The following is a 19,772-nucleotide window of genomic DNA, read 5'->3' as shown; positions in this document are numbered from 1 at the left end:
ACATTCTGAACATAAATGTGAATGAAAGGAAAAGTACATATAGTTTTCCATTTATTTTGTTTTACAATAAAACTTGGAAAACTGAGGGGATACTTGAAGCAAGCACCTTCTGCTGCATTACCAGGAGTATGCCTTTTTGGATGTGTTTGTTCCAAGTTAGCACACACAGACCAGAAGCTTTAAGGTTTGGCCATTTTTCTTCTCCAATTAGCACAAATTCACGTAGACTGGATAGAGAGCAACTGGGAGCAAACGTTTTCAAATCTTGCCACAGATTCTCTGTTGACTTAGGTGTGGACATTGAAGTTATCCTTTTAACACATGAATACGCTTCACTTTTAACCATTCTGTTTTAACTACAGTTATATGTTTAGGGTTGTTGATGTTATTATAGGTAAAGCTCTTCTCAAATGAAGTGAAGGGGGAATCTTCCATCATTAATAGCACCCACATATTTCAGAATTTTACTTTAAAAAACAAAAAATTTTACATCACAATTTTGTGCTATTTTGTGTTGGTCTATAGCATATAATACCCATTAACTACATTGAAATTTGAAACAAATAGGAGAAGGCTTAAGGGGTGTGAATATAACATAAATGTCTACACCATCAGATTGACTGCATTACATTTTCACCCAATCTTTTTGCTTTATAGCATTGTTTGAAGTGTCTGTGACTAGGATTTAATTTTCTGCTTGGTCATATTTGTGCAATATCAAATTGTCACCTTACTAAGTCACAAAATGTGATTTTGGCAAAGAAAACCAAAAAAATAAAAATAATTGGGGGGTGGGGAGGTTGCAACAAGATAAATTTGCCAAAAATTTTACTTTTGGCAAAAAAAAAAAAGACTTAGACCATTTTTTCAGGAATTATCTCTACTCTGTGTTTTAAGTTGAGTTTGCCTTGTGACTTTTGGCTCCAGTGCTTTGTGTTCCTGGGGTGCCTCTCACCTCTAATTGCCCTGTGCTCCTCTGACAGGCCCTGGAAAGCGAGTTTGTGTCATGTCAGCTGCATCAGTGGATTGACCTTATTTTCGGCTACAAGCAGCGAGGGCCAGAAGCAGTGCGTGCCCTCAACGTATTTCACCACCTGACTTATGAGGGCTCCGTCAGCTTGGAAAGTATTGCTGACCCTTTGCTCAGAGAGGTAACGCTCATGGAGACAGACACACACATACATATTCTCACGGTGATGAAGCCACCTACTCTCTTACTCACCATGCATGCAACTTCCTGTGTGTATTTGTTCAGACATGCCTTGCAGTTCCTGGAGCGTTCATATCGTGCATCTGTCAGTCAATTAATATGTGATGCAAGTCTAACCCGTAGGATAATCTGTCAGGGTTGCTGACTCTGCATGTTTACTACAAGATTGGAGTCATTTTTGTTGACATGAGATTTTAATTCTGCTGTTCAGTGAAGTCGTTTTCTTTGAATATCATTTCAAATACATTTTTGATCTTGTTAACATCATATTTCAACACCCTTATTGTGGAATATACTGAATGTCGCTTTTCCTAATCAGGTCAAAATATCTGCCCGAGCTCTTTGATCAGTCACAAGCAGTCACTCAATGAATAGATGCATGACATAATCCTCTTATTTTAACAAATTAACTCAGTGACTATTAGGTGGATTGTTCTGTTTGCATAATTGCAAAGGGAAAGGGGACCAAAGACTGCAGCAGCTGGCATGCTTTGTGGCACTTTCCAGTGTGAGCTCTCCTCTCCCTGTGATATTCACCATCTGCTGTCTGCAAAACAACTCATTTATATACTGTCACTTTCAGGGGCGCCTTTATTTATCAAGTGACCACTATGCAAATCACCTGCAGAAGATTTGGCTCATCTAATTACCAAACCATATTGTGAAAGGTTTGGTTTGTGTTATTTCAGGAAATAGTTTTGACGATGCCTTGTTTATTTTCCTTCAGACTGGAAGGTTTTTAGCTGTCTTCTGCTGTCACAGTTGTTACTTTGAGGGGTGACGGTACTCTTAGTTAGTCTCACATTAGGAAGTCAGATATTTAGAGTCCCTAATTATGCTCACATAGCTGAAAGTGTGAGATCTGGATTTAATTGTGCCAGAAACTGGATCTTCTAAATGAAGTTTTTTTTATTTTATTTTTTTATATGATGAGCACTAATTAAGACAAACTGTCCAGGTTTTGTAATTCATTATATTTCATATTTAACTTTTTTTATTTTATTTTACATCATTTTTATTTTTACTTTTCTTTGCCCTTGAAATTAAAAACCTGTCAGATATTATATAAAAAAACAATTATTTAAAAGAAAAGAAAAAAAATCATGGTTAATTAGTTAATTAGGTCACCTTGAGGTGTAATGTTGACAACAAAATAAAATGACACAGAAACATAAAAATACGTTGTTGAAGCACACAATATTTATTACCTTAGAGAGTTTATGCATTTGCTGTATACTTATGTTCCAAAATACAATTTTGTAAACATTCCTGCTGTTTTAATAGTATGTGTGTGCCAAAGTATGGCCATTATTAACATAATCTAATGTTGAATGAGCCATTCTAGCCTATTTCTGAAGCTCATTTGTGACAGAATTGATGTTTTTCAAATAATTTTCTATATGTTGTGTTTGGCATTTACAAGTTGATTTTATTTTGCATTCTAAAAACATCTGATTTCACTTTAATTTGAATCCCGCAGAGACAGAGGATATAGTACAGTTAAAGTAGAATAATTTTATGAAACTGTAGGATATTAATATTGCTCAATGTATGCATGTATTTTCTATCTATTTCAATCAGAGTTTACTAATTACTTCTACTACTCCCCCCTCCCAGGTCATTGTGTTACCTGCTTGGATGAGTCAATGAGGTGGAAGTGTGCCGAGTGTTCGTCTCACTAAGATTTGTTGATATGTGATGATTGACTCCTGGTATTGATTCATCCAGGGCCTGACAGGTGAAACTGCTGACCTGGCATTAGTCACAACAATTAAGGCATTTGAAACGTCAAAAAATTAGAGGTCATGAGAGATAATTTCCTTGTGCATGTCAGATGAAAATGATGACACTTCCTGACATGCTGCCAGGCCTCTGGTCTGTGGTTGAGGAACAGTGACAGCTCTTCTGGGCATGCTGCCGGAACAGCAATCCTTCGCTGTGATGCCTCTCCTGACACCCTTTTCTTATGGAAAAACATGACAGCAACCCCTTGATTCAGACCCCACTGTGTCACTCACAAGTAAACAGACAAATTATTCATCAGTGGAACTCTATTACTCCTCCTGCCACTGCCCCTCCTGCCACCTCTGCATCAACAAAGACACCAAAGTGTGCTGCAGCAAGCTTCTGACAGCCTTTGAGCTTGTTGACATTCTTTAAATTGATTTCACCTTGATATTCTGATGTTGATGAAATACAAATGTTCAAATGGTTTACATTACTGTCTCTATCACGTATCATAAAGATTTTAATTCCCATTATATGTGATGAAAGCAGGATTAGACACAGGCACTTACCCATGGACAAATTGTTTGAGACATATTTGCTCTCACTTAAAGTCATATAGATGTCCATTCTCAAGTAATCACTTAAGAAAAAAGCTTCAGGGCGACTCTTTGTTTTACTTCAGGATTACATTCATGACAAGATTGTCTGAAGCAGATTTCTGTTGACATGTAAAGAGTGTCATTACATAGGAAACTAGCACAGCTGCTGTACATTCCTTTATGCGATTTCTCTGGTAAGTGGTTTTTTTTTATTGTATAAAATGTTTTTGTTCCCTAAAAGCCAAATTATTGGAAATAATTTGCTGTGTTGTCTTTGACCTCTGTCAAAAGGTCAAAAAGCTTGCTCCAAATTTGTAGCTGCCATTTCTGGTCTTCAATGATTCAAAATGATCTCACCTTTCTGCACAAGGGAATGTTTGCTTTTGTGTTGCTGCATGTGTGCTCTAGAGAGTGATACTAGTAGATCATCCTACATGTACAGGTCAGTCTCAATAAAATAAAAGGTCATTGAAAAAACGTTGATTTATCTCAGTAATTCAAGTCAAAAATGTAGCTTAACACATTATTGAGTCCCTCAGTGAGGTTTAGGTCAGGCTAGTTTGTTGACCGATTCGGACAGTAATACCACGGTCCATAAACCAGACAGTGGTTCTGCTGTTATTGTGGGTAGATGTTACATCTTGTTTAAAAATAGCAGTGGGATTTTCTTGGTTGCATCTGCACCTTTTTCTGTTTCACTGAACATACATTCAGAATTTGTGGACACAGTCAGTTTGTTAGACAAGCTCCTTTTATAGTTAGCCTTAACCTATTACCTGACATTTCTCAAATGAAAAAAAACAAACATTTATTTTATTGATCTTATGTACGATTCACATTATTTTATAAATCAAACACTGGCTTTCGGGTTTGGAATTAGCTGTAGGCCATGATTAACAAAATTAAGAGAAATAAATGATTGTAAGTTATATTAGATTTTGCTGAGATGTAGCCTTTATTACTACTTTGGGGATTACACAGCTGACTGAAGACCTGCCACCTCTTACTTTGTGTTTCTTTCATCACCAAAGAATGATGTTTAAGGTGCATCATCAGGTGCACACTAACCCTACTTGGTCTGCTTTACTCAAACTCTAGTTCATTTGCCTAGAAAGTCCAGGTTGTTTGGGGAGGTGTGAATGCGCACACCAAAAAAGCAAACGCTGATCCACCTAAAAATGTCCTGGTTCGACTGGGGTGAATTCTGAATGCATGTGTGAATACCAATGACTAGACCACTCCAAAAACAGGAGAGTCTAGTACTAGACGGAGAAATAGCACTAGACCAAATACAAAAGATAAATCCTACAACTGCTAAAATCTGTCGCCATTCAATTTTTATTTACATTTTATGAAGAAGGAAGTTGGGCTCAGTGTCTTCTTCAAAAGTTTTCGTGTCATTTCTTTCAGTAGGTCTTCTTGCAGCGCCAACACAGCTGGGGGGGGGGGTGAACAGGTTTTTTAAAGGGTTTGGTTTGTTTGACACAGCGCAGTGTGGAGGTGAACTTCACCATCTGAAAATTTTACAAATGTTGCAATTCTGGTCTCCAATCGAACTGAGGCTACCGGACTATCGGATATGAAAACACCCTTAGACAGGAGAACATATTGTTATGAGGAATGTCATGTGCTCACCCAAGCAAGGCAGCTTTTGCTTGGAGGGAAAATAATCTAAATGGTTGTAGTGATCCACTTCTCAGCCAAACAGCAAAGCCTTTAATGACATGAACTAATTACTTGCCTGTTTAGTTATAGTACCTCAGAGTGGAATACAGACATGTTTTTGTCATCCATCTCTGGGGATCAGTGTCCAAATGACTGAGAAATATTGATGTGTTTTGATCAGCTTGTGAAATAACATATCAATGTTTTAACCTTCAACTACGTAAATCCTCACAAAAGAACTCAAATGTAAAGAAAACTAGCCAAAGATTCCTTTGAAAAATAATATGCTTCAAGACTATCATCGTTCAGCAGCCCAGTTTTCATCATTATGAGTAATTTGATGTTTTCCACATGACAGCTATCTCAGACTTTATGGTCTATGGATCGAGTTTCTTTATTTGAACAGACACCTTGACCCTGAACCTAACCTTAAATACCCATAATGTCAGTTGCCTCAGTTACTTGGCAGACTTTGTTGTAAAAAACACGCTAACGTTTAATGCTTCCCAAATGTGCAAACCAACTCACAAGAAACTTTCATTGCTGCATGACAGCGCTCACCAGTGTGGACATTGCCTTTTTTGGAGCCGTGAAAGATCTGAAGTGACCAGGCGGCGTTGGGGGCGACTGTGTGCCTCGCAGGTGGCCTGTCCTAATTCGGCATCACCTCCAAAAGCCCTGCACCACGTCTCTGACTGTGGCATTTGCTACCCAATGGGTCCTTTTTGATAGTGAGTGGTGTGTACAGGGGCAGGAAAATGAGGGCCAGTCACACAGGCAGTCGAGAGGGCAGACGAAAGGCTGAACGATGTATGTTTTATTGTGCACAATGGCATTGATGGACATCTACAAGCTCTTCTGATGGTGGAAAAGGCTTCAGTCACATCAATCACCTCCACCTTAGAGTGCTACACTTTCAGTCAAGCTCAGCAGCTCTTACTGCTTCTGTTTAGTTTTTTTTTTTTTTGTCTCTTGTTGCAAGCAGAGAAGCTCTTTTGTCTTTTTTTCCCAAGTTTGTTTTCTAAAAATAGAAGAGCTCAGATTCTTGTGGTGGTGTTCTTTTTTTCACTGTTCATTATCTGACTTCAGTTGTGTTTTCTCCCTGTTGTTCTCATAGTTTCTCCTCCATAAATCATCCTTCATTGAGGTAGTACCTTTACCTAACTCACAAAGTCTATCTTGTGTGGTGGCGTGTTAGCGTGTGTGTGTGTGTGTATGACTATACACACATGCGTTTGTGCTTTGTTTCAAGTACAATAACATCTAAAAGCACGCTGGCCTGCTGCAGTTCTATCTGGATGTCACTCCAGGTTAACGTTTGTGCAGTTGGGGCCCCTGCTCCTGGAAATGGGGAATGGTTAACTGAAGCATGTTAATAGGAAAAGGCTTGTCTCTTCCACACTAACACTTGGATGACTCTGCAGGCAGAGGGGGAAGGGGGAGCACCCAGGCGGATTGGGAGTGCACCCCTTTCCCTTTGCCTCCCCCCTTCCTCAGAGGCACGGCTGAGTTAGGATTTGCTTGCATTGTCAAGTAACGCATTGACCCATCACTTTGATGCATATTGATTGTGACAGCCACTCTCTCACTCTCTCGCTCTCTCCCGCAGGCCACAGAGGCGCAGATCCAGAGCTTTGGACAGACGCCATCTCAGTTGCTTATCGAGCCACATCCTCCACGCAGCTCCGCCATGCACCTGGTGAGAACAGTGAGCATGCTGGGAACCTTCACTGCACCTCTGGATGTGTGTGTGCTTCAGGGAGGCTGGGTAGACCTTCTATATTTTGCTCTGTGTTTACAAGCAGTAATAAGTTTGTGAAAGATGATTTCCAACTTGGCATTCTTTCAACCTTTTTTTTTTTCTTAACAGCAGTTAAATATTTTATTTTTATCTTGTGTAGTCACACAGCGTCTGTTTAACTAACAGTTACTACGACCAGTATTCTGTGGTGTATCTTAACTGGTCATTTTCGAAAGTAGTGAAGTTTAATGAGAACACTGCTCCCTACTGGTGTAAAAGCCATGTTTTTCCAATTACATTTATGTATAGTGCCTTGCAGAAGCAAACAAACAAAAATAAAGCTTTTAACTTTTTCACATTTTGTCATGTAACAATCACATATGGCAGTGAACAGCATTTTATTGGTATTTTTTTAATGAACCAACACTTAGTAAGAGCATTATTATGAAGAGGGAGGAAAATACTTGATGATTTTATAAGTAACTTACAAATAAGACTCAAAAAGTTTGGCACATTTTCTGAGCCCCTTTTACTATGATACCCCTAAACACATTCCAACAAAACTAACTGCCTAACAATCTTGCCTCTATGAAAGAGTTGCACAGTAAGTAGAAGTGGATTGATCCCAACAACCAACGTTTATTTCCTTCTTGCTGCCATTTGTGTATATGTTTTAGGATTTGCGTATGTTCAGCGAAGAAAAAATGTTAGTGCTGTAGTCGTTATTTTTCGTGATGTTAATAGGCAAAGATATGTATATAATATCATTAAATATGGTTATCGGGAATAACAACAATATTAATATCGGGTATCAAATTTTCATGTTAGTGCATCCCTACCTAAAACCCTTTAAAATGTTTTGTCATAACTTAAAATTTATGTTCACATGCTACTCATCTAATATGAACATATAGACAGACCACAAATTTTAGATTATCAAGTGTCTTAAATTTTGAAAGCTATGTATCATTTTCTGTCTTCTTTTTAATTACATAACAACAAAATGTTGAAATAAAGATATTGAAGGTTGTGGCTCAATATCTTATGTGATAGTCACATGACAAAAAATGAATTTTTTTGCTACTTTTACTTTTGAATAACATCCAATGCCTGCTGAGTTGATTATAAAACAATTTTAAGTCCACTCTATTCATCTGCACAGTAGTACTAAAAGTAGTTCACCCTCAAAATATTACAGGTTGTTAATTTCTTCTACACATGCAGAAGAAATGATCAAAATTTAACTATTTTACAATTCAAAACAAAATCAGCTACAAAACCTTAATCCAAATTCTTTCTTATTTTCTTTATTTTATGTGAAAAAGGCTGGACTTTTCTGATGCATGTTTCTGTATCAACCATCTCCTGTGTCTCCAGCTTTCTTTGCCTCCTCTTGTTGTAATCCTTTGTCTAATTGCCAAATGGGGATGTTGCATGAAGTTCTCCTTTGTGTCTGAACGTTGTTTTTTTTTCTTCCACACTAATTCTTCTTCCATTCTTTTCTTACATAATTTCATACCTCTTCTTGTCATCTTTTCTGTGCCCTCCTTTCATGTTCTCAACCTTCATCGTCCTCATCCATCATGACGCCTCCATTTTTTCCCCCCATATTTTTGTCTTTTCTCTCTTCTACTCAATAGTGTTTCCTTCCGCAGAGTCCTCTCATGTTCAAGGACCAGATGCAGCAGGACGTCATCATGGTGTTAAAGTTTCCATCCAATTCGCCGGTTACGCATGTGGCTGCCAACACCCTGCCCCATCTCACTATACCAGCCGTGGTCACCGTCACCTGCAGCCGCTTATTTGCCGTCAATCGATGGCACAACACTGTTGGTGAGCGAAGTCGATGTCTGGAGGTGCTAGAGGTTCAAACACAGACATATGCTGATGGGTGGGTAGGGGGAATGTGGCACACCACATGTGATACCTACCACAGCAGAGGTCCTGTAAAATCACTTCATCACAGTCACACAAGAAACCTTCCCACTGCTCATGATAGACTTGTTGCAAGCTGTCTATGAGAGTGACTAGCACCTTCCAGGTAAGCTGACTATGAGTGTTTCCACATGTTCCTTTTCAGACATGTGTGAACAACATTACCCACGGAGCCCCTCCCTACGAACAAGCCTCACCTCAGGGTCAAAGGGTCAAAGCAATGGTTACTAGGAAATTAGGCCACAACTGCACCACATTCTCCTCACACGTTTCCATCTGTCACTGCAGAAAATACGTAGCACTCCAGACCAAAGAGTACACAGTGTGCGGTTGCCCTTAATGAACACAGCTGCAGCGCCCTGACCATCCTGTTGGAGAGGAAGGAAATGTGGTCTCACTGTTTGAAATAAGAATGATAATAAGGTTTCTGTAATTTTAGACATATCCCTGAATCAAACTGGTTTCACATAAATGAAATGACATTTGACAGTGGAAATGAAAAGTCTAGTAAGACATAAATGATCATGAAAAAATATGAATGAATGACTGCTTGACTGTGTATGAATGTGAAATTGTAAATCTGTATGCACGTATGCTTACATGAATCCAGGTCTCCGAGGAGCACCAGGCTATTCTCTGGAACAGGCCCATCATCTCCCTATAGAGATGGATTCTCTGGTTGGTGAGTGAGCTCAAAGGAGAATACACAACTTCTAACTAGAAAAGGACATAAATATTTGTCCTTTATGTCTATTTTAGAAAAAAGGCGCTACACCTCAGGTATGGTACTGTTTTTCTTTTTGTGTGTTCCTCTCAGCCAACAGTACTGGCAGCAACAAGCGTCAGATCACAGACCTAGTGGACCAAAGCATCCAAATCACCACACACTGTTTTGTGGTGACAGCTGACAACCGCTACATCCTGGTGTGTGGCTTCTGGGACAAGAGCTTCCGTGTGTACTCCTCTGAGACAGGTAGGTTATAGTGTAAACTCTGTCTCCTACAGGGCTGCGTGCTGATGTGTGGAGGACTGAATGCTATGACAGTAATGATACAGTATTGGTGCAACTGTCTCCTGACACACTGGACACAAAAGTTGATAGCTATACACCTATGCAATGAATTATTAACTGTGATGAGAAGAACTTATTGTCCCTGTAGCTCATTAAAATGTTTTTATTGAATTCAGCTGGGAGCTCATGACATGGTTTGAGAATAAAGCGCTCGACTCCTTGATGTTTTCATCTCTGAATGTCTCCCAATCCTTCATCCTAAAGCAATATAATTTGCATAAAAATTATGCAGTTTTTTTAATTGTGAGCAGCATGATTTGGATGTTTATAGTTGATTAATTTTTCTCTTAGAAGATATCAACCATAAAAAAAAAAAACACCAATAGAAATAATCTTTGCTCTTTGATCTGTTTAGGCAAGCTGACCCAGATCATTTTTGGCCACTGGGATGTGGTGACATGTCTGGCCAGATCAGAGTCGTACATCGGAGGCGATTGCTACATTGTTTCTGGTTCTCGGGATGCTACCCTGCTGCTTTGGTACTGGAGTGGGCGGCACCATATTATTGGTGACAACCCCAATCATGGTGAGTATGCACTTTTTCTAGGGTTTTTACAATTGGGAATTACCGTAATTAAAGTAAGAAAAAAAAAACACAACTAACTGTCTTCTGTTCATTTGTCTTAGACAAATTACAATCTGCAGCCAAAACAGACAAGACACATAAAATTAAGTGTACTATGTTTTCTTTTGACTAAAGAAGATACTTGTTGTGAAGGTTTGAAGGAAGTTGTACCTTTGGAGCCAGCCAATCAGATGTCTGAGTAGATTTTGATGCACAGACAGAACCTTTTCGTCTTTTCCACAGCTATATTTATGACTTTAAAATTTATGCCGACTGAAATATTCTCACTTTATGTTTCCTACCTTCTGCTTCCTACCAAGACAACGCATTTCACTTACAATCAAACAATACTTCTATCTCAAGTTTAAAATGGTAGCTTGCAAAGCAAATAATAAAATTAATGAGCAAGAACATACATGACAATGATCATTTCTCTTCTTTGGTGGATTATCAACACTTTCCTCCTTTCTGATAAAGTATTGTCATATTACCAAACCCTGGGGTGCAGTAGCCTCAAGTGCTGGATAAAATTGCAAAATTAGTATATGTATTATTTAATTCAAACATGAATTTTTTTCTTTCTTTTGAAGTTATTTTCCATGAACTCTATCAGGCTGTTTTTCAACGTTTCATTTGCTGAAGCAAAGGACTTTTGATCAACACAGGAACAAAAACGCTGTTCATCCAAAAAAAATCTAAAAGTAAAGCAGAATAAATTATCTGCAGTATAGCTGTTTGATTATTGATACCGAGTGAAACTATTTTCAACAAGAGGACGCCAAGGGCAAGATTAATATTTTTTTTTATTAACAGTACTCTAGAAAAACATTCACATTTCTGTCTGTATCATAACAAATTTCAAATACTGGTTACTTTGAAGTCCAACTCACATGCTTCAGTGTGATACACTCTCTCATTTTAAATGAATGCCAATGTCCCAGTAATTTCTATATAAAACGCTGAAATGATTAGAAGAGATGAAGAGCTGTTTTACCAGTGAAAACTATTTTTATTCTAGTAAAAAGTCACTGCATTACATTAACTTACTGTAGATTTCTGGAATCATGACCTGAACAAAAACTGTGAATGGCATGAAAAAAATGTTGTGTAATTTAAAGAAAACCCCAAAACCAAAAGCTGATGAGTCACACGTTTTGAGCTTATCTCGGTGCTCAGGAGAAGTTGTGATTTTTGTTCAGTTACGATGTATTCCAAAAGTATTCTCACTGCATTAACTTTTTTTTAAGTTTTGTTAGGTCACCATAATGATTTTGAGTGAATTTGGGATTTTGTGTGGCAGACCAACAGGAAGTATTACATAAACGTGAAGTGGATAGTTATGGTTTATTTACTTTTACAAATAAAAGTCTGAAAAGTGTGGCATACATAAACCGCCTTTGGTATTCCTACTTAAAATCCAGTGCAACTCATTTCCTTTAGAAGTCCCCTCATTAGTAAATAGTGTCCACCTCTGTGTACGAGAAGCTAAAAATTATTGACACAGGAGAGTCAAGTACAACTGCACACTTCAGATTTTGTGAAAATGTTAAAAAGCATCTTTCATTTTTCTTCAACACATCTACGTACATCTGCTACTTTCTTGTTGGCCTATCTCAAATTTTATTTTATTGAAATGTCTATAGGTTTGATGAATACTTTTGTAAGCCACTTTTAAATGTCATGTCAAATGTGTTTTTGTTTTCTCCATCGTTGCTCTCAGACCTTGGCATCAGTGTGTAATTACTGGTCCTGATTTGGTCCCCATTGGGGATTGGCAAAGCAATGATATCCAGTTTTAATTCATTATCACTGCATGAGTGGAATTGAAAAATATTTTAAAAAACAAATTTGTTTTTCAAAACGTGATCTGGGTACTGCCTGTTACAACATGTGTACATTTTGAAAACTTGTGTTTTCAATTGTGAAAGATTTTAGGAGCTTGAGTTTAGTTGCAAGCATCCTCTAATTAACTTCACTGAGGCTTTGACAGTTAATTAAGAATTTCAGCTTGGATGCCTCCAATTAGTAAGGGGCAACATCACTTGTGTTACTGCAGCAGGAAGAGAGTATTCCCCTGATATCCACATGAAAAGTGCTTGCAATGCATCTTTAGTGGACAAAAAGAAAAGCTAAAGAAAGAATAGCAATTAGAAGATGATTTAGAATCACCCATGAAAAAGTATATACAGTATAGATTTTTCTTTATATGAATATCCTAATTTTATCTCTGTTATATTTTACTTAATGTCTTTTTTTTTTTTTAAATAAGCTAGTGTTCGCTGTCATTCTGAATGTGTGTTCCGGACTGGAAATTCACCTTCAAAAGGTTGCATGTGATCTAATGTGTTTCAATTAAACCAAGCGCAGCTCCATCTCCACCATGGTTCAGTGTCTCAGTCTCATCCATTCACACTGATGGTAAAAGGTATTTTTACCATGTTAATTGTGGTGGCTGAATCTACCCATCCCAAGGGCCACCAAAAGAATGAGTGTATTCAAAGCCCAGTGATTGAATCTTTTGATGAGCAGGTGAGCTTGCTTTTACTCCCCTAGGACTTTTTTTTGACACTCGTCCTATTCAGTTCCCTCTCAGCGACAGGTGTGGAGACTGACGGGGCAGCACAGGTCCTGGTCTCTAAGGGACTATGATGCATCGATCATAGTCCATTTTGTTGACTGGGCTGCTGCAGTTGTGCAGAGACATATCAAGCTAGTGGTTTGTATTGATTGTTGGTTAAAACGCATCTGCATAATCCTTCACAGATTACTTAAATTCAGATTCAGATTTATTCAAGTCCCAAATGGGCAATTAATGTTACAGCAAGAATGTGATTATAAAATGACATAAAAACTAAAAGACAAAGTAGCAAAAGTAAAAAAAACAACAATTTAACATCCCAAAACAGGCATCATATATAAATCAATGCATAATGTACAACAGTGTACTTTCCTTTCTGTTTCAGCCATTCAGTTGGATTGATGCTGTGTTTAGGATCATTGTCATTTTTATGAATGAAGTTCTCCCAATATTTAGCTATCTGACAGATAACCTCACATTTCACCCTGGAATACTATATATTCAGGAGGTTATTGTCAGTGCACTGAGTGCAAGGTGTTCAGATCCTGTGGCTGCAGATTCACTTAAACTATCAGCCCTCCAGCATCAGTTTTGCTTATTGGTACAGTTTGTTTGCATTGCTACACAAGTCTTGCCAAGAATTATGATCGAAGAATTTAACTATTTTCTCATCTGTTGTGGGGTCTTTTTAAAAACCTAACTAATGTAATGTTCATTTTAGAGAGAAATGAACATTATATTAAAGTTGGAGGGCTAGTGCCTGTCTCAGTCATTAGGCTAGCAATGGGATTTAGACTAGACAGAATGCCTCACCATCACAGGTGAGGCATTGACACTCGTCCAACAGAGAAACACAACCATACGTGGATACACTCATACATAATGGCAACTTTGAGTATTCGCTTAAACTAACTACCTTTTTTTGGACTGATGGAGAAAGTTATCTGGAGTGAGAACCCATGACTACGGTAAATTGGGTGAGCTTGCAAGCTTCAGAGTTTGAACCCTGAACCTTTTTGCTGCAACAGTGCTTACAGGGCAGCCGGGCATCAACCCTCTTTACATGCTCAGTCATTGCCAATATCGTTTCTTTTTGGCTGCCAATAGAAGCAGCAAAGTTGAACTTCCCCCTGAAATGTGTAACATCATATGTAATTTAATTTTGTTTCATATTTCACTGCATGCTCCTAAGTACAATTATTAATAAATTATTTAATTGGTGATCAGGTTATTTTTAGACAGATTACTTTCCTATGTAGCAAGATCACCGGGTCAGTGGCTCCAGGTGCCATGAATCACCCCTCAGTGACCTCTACCCCTGCAATCATCAATCAAGAGGCGCATGGGAGTGAATCAAGCCATCTCTGCATTTGCATAACAATTCATAGGACTTTCCTTCCAGCAGATGTTTGTCACAATCTTATTGGCTAAGAAATGTTGAGGAGATTACATCTATAAAACTAGTTTCACACAATTATATTATTTAATAAACTAAACAGGACATTTGTTAAACTAAGTCTGTTAATTAGTTAATTGGCGGTCCACATGTCTCATCTTTTAGGTGACTACCCAGCACCACGAGCAGTTCTGACTGGTCATGACCAGGAAGTTGTGTGTGTGTCAGTCTGCGCAGAGCTGGGCCTTGTCATCAGTGGAGCAAAAGGTCAGTGATCTTTTTTGTCTATTCATGTAGCTGTCAACATGGAAAAGTGGAGGACCAGAAATGTGTTAAACATGGGTCTGAAGCAAAACTAATTCACAAGCAAACTGTACAAACAGTACATTTATTACAACAGTAAACTCATCCCTGTTATCAAGTATTTTCCACCGGGCATTAAAAACAGCAGTTAGCAAACCACTGATAAATAACAGTCTGGACAATTTGCTATTGCAGAATTACAGGCCAACTTTTGACAGTGTCTCAACGGTTAAACAGCTTCTTACCCTTAGCCAACTCCTTTGACGTCTTTCAGTCCGGTTTTCCAGCTTACCACAGTAATCAGACTGCCCTCGTCAAAGTGTTCTATGACATCCACCTAAATACAGACTGTGGAAGAACCACAGAGCTGGTTTTGTTGGCCCTCCGCACAGTATTTGACACTGCTGACCATGACATAAGTAACTGGAGATTTGGATGAGACTATCTGGACCAGTACTTGGCTTACTTAAAGAACAGGGATTTCTTAGGTAATTTCTCATCAGAGTGGACATAAATTAAATGCATAGAGTCAATCCTGAGACTCCTCCTGTTTAATATCTATATAGTCCTGTTTGCTCAGGTTATAACTTGCAATAAGATTAGTTACCATAAATATCCAGATGATCCACAGCTTTACATTACAATGTCACCAAATAACTATGAGCCCATCCAGGCACTGAAGAAATGTTTGGGACAAATCAATGTGTGGATGTGCCATGACCATCTACAGCTGAACAGAAACAAAACATAATTTATTATCTTTGGAAATACAGAGGAACAATCAAGAGTTTATTTCAAAAGGGACAATGTACATCACATTATATGCCAGTTTTAACCATAAAGGCTATTTCTATATCTGTAGTCCCTCAGGGGACAAGTAATATTAATACAACCTAAAACCAAAATAAAAATAAAACACGTTGTATCAACCATCCAGATGACTCTGGTCTTCTGGTTCTAGTCCACTCTGCATTCCCAGAACCAAACATGGAGCAGTATTCAGCTTCTATGCACCACAAATCTGGAACAAACTTCCAGAAAACTGCAAAACAGGCAAAACTACTATGAGTTCATTTGAATTAAGACTTAAACCTGACTTGTTCAGAGTTGCCTTTGATTAATAACTGATTAATATATTTGATAACAATTATCAAATATAATAATTTTGATGATGGCATTGGACAAAATGTAATGTTTGTTGCTTTATTTCGTAGTTGGTATTTGTTTTTATGTTTTTATCTTGTGTAACACTGGCTGTTGCTGAAATGTGCTATAAACATAAATATACTAATATTTGCATTCACAGCCTGACCGGTTCAAAACAATTAGAAATATGTCCAGTTCTTTTTGTTAACACAAGCACAGGTACCTCACACTGTGTTTGGGTTTGACAGAGGGTCCTTGTCTGGTCCACACCATAACCGGGGACCTTCTACGGGAACTAGAGGGGCCAGACAACTATCAGTGCCCACGGCTCATCTCAGTGTCCAGTGAGGGTCACTGCATCATCTATTACGAGAGAGGCCGCTTCTGCAACTTCAGCATAAATGGAAAACTGCTGGCACAGATGGAGGTCAATGATTCCACCAGGGTAAAGAAAGTTGACAATTAGCATACTCAATAAAAAATATCCTTACATACACACAAAGCAATTCATATCTGGGGCAAATAGGATTATGCAATCATGTTTTCTTCCCTAACAAGTCCTTCATACATTTTCACTATGACTAAGTGAAAAAAGAAAACTAAACACATTACCTTTTTGTTATTCTCATTGTGTATATTCTTTATTCAACTTTAGGGCTTAAATTTAAAAAGAACAAAACTATTTAGTTGCATATTTTACATTCTGCAGTAAAACCGCAATTTTTCATAAGCCTAAAGTGGAGTGTTAAATTTCTCTGTATCCCTCCTTAAGGCAATTCTCCTGAGCAGTGATGGACACAACCTGGTGACAGGTGGAGACAATGGTGTGGTGGAAGTGTGGCAAGCTTGTGACTTCAGACAACTCTACATCTACCCCGGCTGTGATGCTGGGATCCGAGCCATGGATCTATCACATGATCAAAGGTTAGGTTTGGGCAGTTTCATGATGGTATTTTACCTCAGAGGATGAGTTTCGTTTTAGTTTCTTTTAAAACAGATTTAAATCCTACTATCAAGCATGTCATATGACCCATGAGAACTGTTTTGATACATTTCTCTACAGAGACGATGATAGCTGTTGGTATTCAAAGCTAGAGAAATAGAACATTTTTTTTAACTATATCCAATAGGAAGCCTAGATTTGTTCCTGCTTTCATTAAAATGCTCAATCTTTTATAATAGGAAAGACTTTCCTAGCTTTCTGTGCAAAGTAATATTACTGACTTTTCTCACATCAAAATGATCAAACTAATGAAGAAATATTTTTAATTTAAGAAAACAATAGAACAGGAAAAGATTGAGAGCAAATCATGTCCAAATGGCAGTGCAACGAATAATGCATATAAAGCAGAAGCTTTATGCTGGACTCAGGTCCATGCAACTGTGGGCCAAATTTCCCAGAAGTGTTATTTTTCCTCAAGTCCAAAAGGGGGCAATAGTGCCCAAACTTGTAAATAGTCGGAAATTAGTTAACAAATTCTGCTCTTTTAATGAGCACACAACATGTTGTTTCCCTATGGTTCCACATGCAACAACAGGTTCCTTGGTAAAAGTTAGGATTTAGCCATTTGAACCAAATGCTAGAGATTGTTCTGAGTATTAACATGTGACTGTTTGGAATCCAGGTTCTAATTCATTAAACAGTTTAGTGAAGAAATATCTGCCCTCTTTACCCAATTCACTAGGTGTATTGATGTTTAATGTGTAGATGATCTCTGAGGAGAGTAAAGTGCTTATAAGCTTTTTTTTCTGTTGCCAATAATATACCAAGCATCTTTAAGATATTCTGCACATAATTTTTAGTATATGGTAGCAGACTTAAATTTCCGGGTCTTTTTGTGTCTGAAAAGTGAGTTTTAGAATGATTTATCTGGTTTGACAAACAATGGAATGGTAGATTTGATTCATACTTTTTGGATCTAAAATAGAATGTTTTACCTTTTATTTCTTTTAAGGAGCTGCTTTACTTAGTTCCAAAACTTTGCCTACATGAGTTCACTGCAAGTAAATGCAAAAGTAAAGTGAGGTTTATAACGTGAGTTACAAAGAACCATTCAGCAGCGACTATTCACGATGCTTGAACGGTCAGAGCCTTGGGGTGAAGCAGTAAGAGGCTACCCTGATAAATCAGCAGCTTCAGTACATCCCAGCCAGACATGAACACAAAGGTTGCAGAAAGACATTGAACAAGTAGCTGTAACCACGTAGATTACCGATGATTTCTGCATGTTTCTCCATATACTCTACATTACATGTTTTAAGGTATGTTTATTCCCTTTTGCTACCCTTTAGGACCTTGATCACTGGCATGGCTTCTGGCAGCATTGTGGCATTTAACATAGATTTCAACAGATGGCACTATGAGCATCAAAACAGGTACTGACCAGATGAAAACTTCCAACATAAAGGTTGTTGAGAAAACAAAACCTGCTAACCTGTGACTGTGGTGAGCAGAAGAGGATCCAAATAGCAAAGAAGGGATCAATCAGCAGGAGAACATCAAATATTTTTATGTTCATCTGACCTAAGAGGCAACCACATTCTGATTCATCTGCTGCTATACAATCTGGACACATTGTTTTATTATTGTACCTTAACACCAGCTAACGTCTTCTCGAACTGAGACGAGTGGGACTGTTGTGATTATGGAGCTGAGGTAATGTATGCACAGATGTTAAATTCTAAATGTTTCCCTTTTAACCTGGAAAAAAGTAAAGCAACATATCATTTGACAGATATTTGGAAAACGTGTAAAGAGAAAGATCTAAATGCTGGTGGCATAACATTTTTGTTAACTGTAAAAGCTTAATATCTAAATGCTGTGGGACAAGCCAATGAAATGAGAGAGGCCATTGTGCAAGCCATGAATTAATGTAGTCATCACCTTAAACATTTGTTAGTAACATGGATAAAGCTGCTGTGTGCGCCTAAACAGAGGTTAATTTGTATGTTTGTGAAAAGACTAAATGTTCATATATTTGTTGTTCGTTAATATGGAAAAGTGAGTTTTAATGTAATCTTAGTCCTTTGTGATAAATGTTTTTAATATGCCAGCAACATTTAAATGTGACATTGCCTTGTTTTTTTTTTTCAAATATTTTTAAGTAGTATTAGTTTACATTTTTTGTTCAAAAGATGGCTTAAAAAAATTAAATGCCAAATTTGTTAGATGGTATCTTTTGATTTCCATTTGTAGCAAAACTGACATTTTGGAAATGTCATTTTAATGACCATGTTATTAGTGGTGCATTAGACATCAGTTCTGTTATTTAAAACCTTTGTATTTTGTATTCTTTTGCACAAATGTTTTTATCATGTTAATTCACAAACTGCACTTACTGTCAATCTGTAGTCTTATAAGCAATATTTTGTTTCTGAATAGATTTAAGGAAGGTTTTCTGTTACTTGACATTAGTTATTGATGCAGATAAAGTGCTCTATTTTAGTATTGATTAAAGCTATTAAAGCATTACTATGCTGTTTATCTGTCAATCTATATGAACAAAAATATGCAAATTAATGACTTTTTTTTATTTCTAAGCACAGGTCTAACATAAAACCAATCTACCTAAAGCTATAATTTTGCATGCTAAGATATTAAGGTGACACTGGGTTTACTTTGTGTTCACATAAAACTTGTTTCAAAAAACAATCTGTTTTTAACTTATAAAGCAGTGACTAAATTTCATGCAGTGTTTTAATATTCATGCAGTGTTTTAATATTCCAGCTGTGCAGTGTCATTTTAATATGATTTAATTTAAAGGCAACATATTTGGAGATTGTAACTGCATTAAAAAAAATTATGGACCCAAGTCAACTTATGTAGTGTTTCT

At 37.5% G+C, this 19,772-nt stretch overlaps 1 protein-coding gene across 7 annotated transcripts in view; it reads left to right on the top strand.

The window, feature by feature from the left end:
- Nucleotides 1-19,749, top strand: part of nbeab (neurobeachin b) — a 229,300-nt gene extending 209,551 nt beyond the window's left edge. For 2 of the 7 annotated variants that reach the window (XM_027999168.1, XM_027999167.1), the window contains 11 exons: nucleotides 984-1,151; nucleotides 6,320-6,349; nucleotides 6,812-6,901; nucleotides 8,584-8,776; nucleotides 9,489-9,560; nucleotides 9,696-9,851; nucleotides 10,306-10,476; nucleotides 14,655-14,756; nucleotides 16,187-16,383; nucleotides 16,711-16,862; nucleotides 18,231-19,749. In XM_027999168.1, the coding sequence (XP_027854969.1) occupies nucleotides 984-1,151; nucleotides 6,320-6,349; nucleotides 6,812-6,901; nucleotides 8,584-8,776; nucleotides 9,489-9,560; nucleotides 9,696-9,851; nucleotides 10,306-10,476; nucleotides 14,655-14,756; nucleotides 16,187-16,383; nucleotides 16,711-16,862; nucleotides 18,231-18,321 (1,422 nt within the window). In that variant the 3' untranslated portion in view covers nucleotides 18,322-19,749. The remainder of the gene's footprint in view (nucleotides 1-983; nucleotides 1,152-6,319; nucleotides 6,350-6,811; nucleotides 6,902-8,583; nucleotides 8,777-9,488; nucleotides 9,561-9,695; nucleotides 9,852-10,305; nucleotides 10,477-14,654; nucleotides 14,757-16,186; nucleotides 16,384-16,710; nucleotides 16,863-18,230) is intronic. The other 5 variants (XM_027999172.1, XM_027999170.1, XM_027999174.1 and 2 more) reach the window with 3 other exon arrangements.
- The last annotated feature ends 23 nt before the right edge of the window (nucleotides 19,750-19,772 follow it).

The sequence above is a fragment of the Xiphophorus couchianus genome, chromosome 18, assembly GCF_001444195.1.
Source record: "Xiphophorus couchianus chromosome 18, X_couchianus-1.0, whole genome shotgun sequence".
Lineage (NCBI taxonomy): Eukaryota > Metazoa > Chordata > Actinopteri > Cyprinodontiformes > Poeciliidae > Xiphophorus > Xiphophorus couchianus.
Note: the sequence above shows the minus strand (reverse complement) of the source record. Positions and strands in the feature narration are given on the sequence as shown.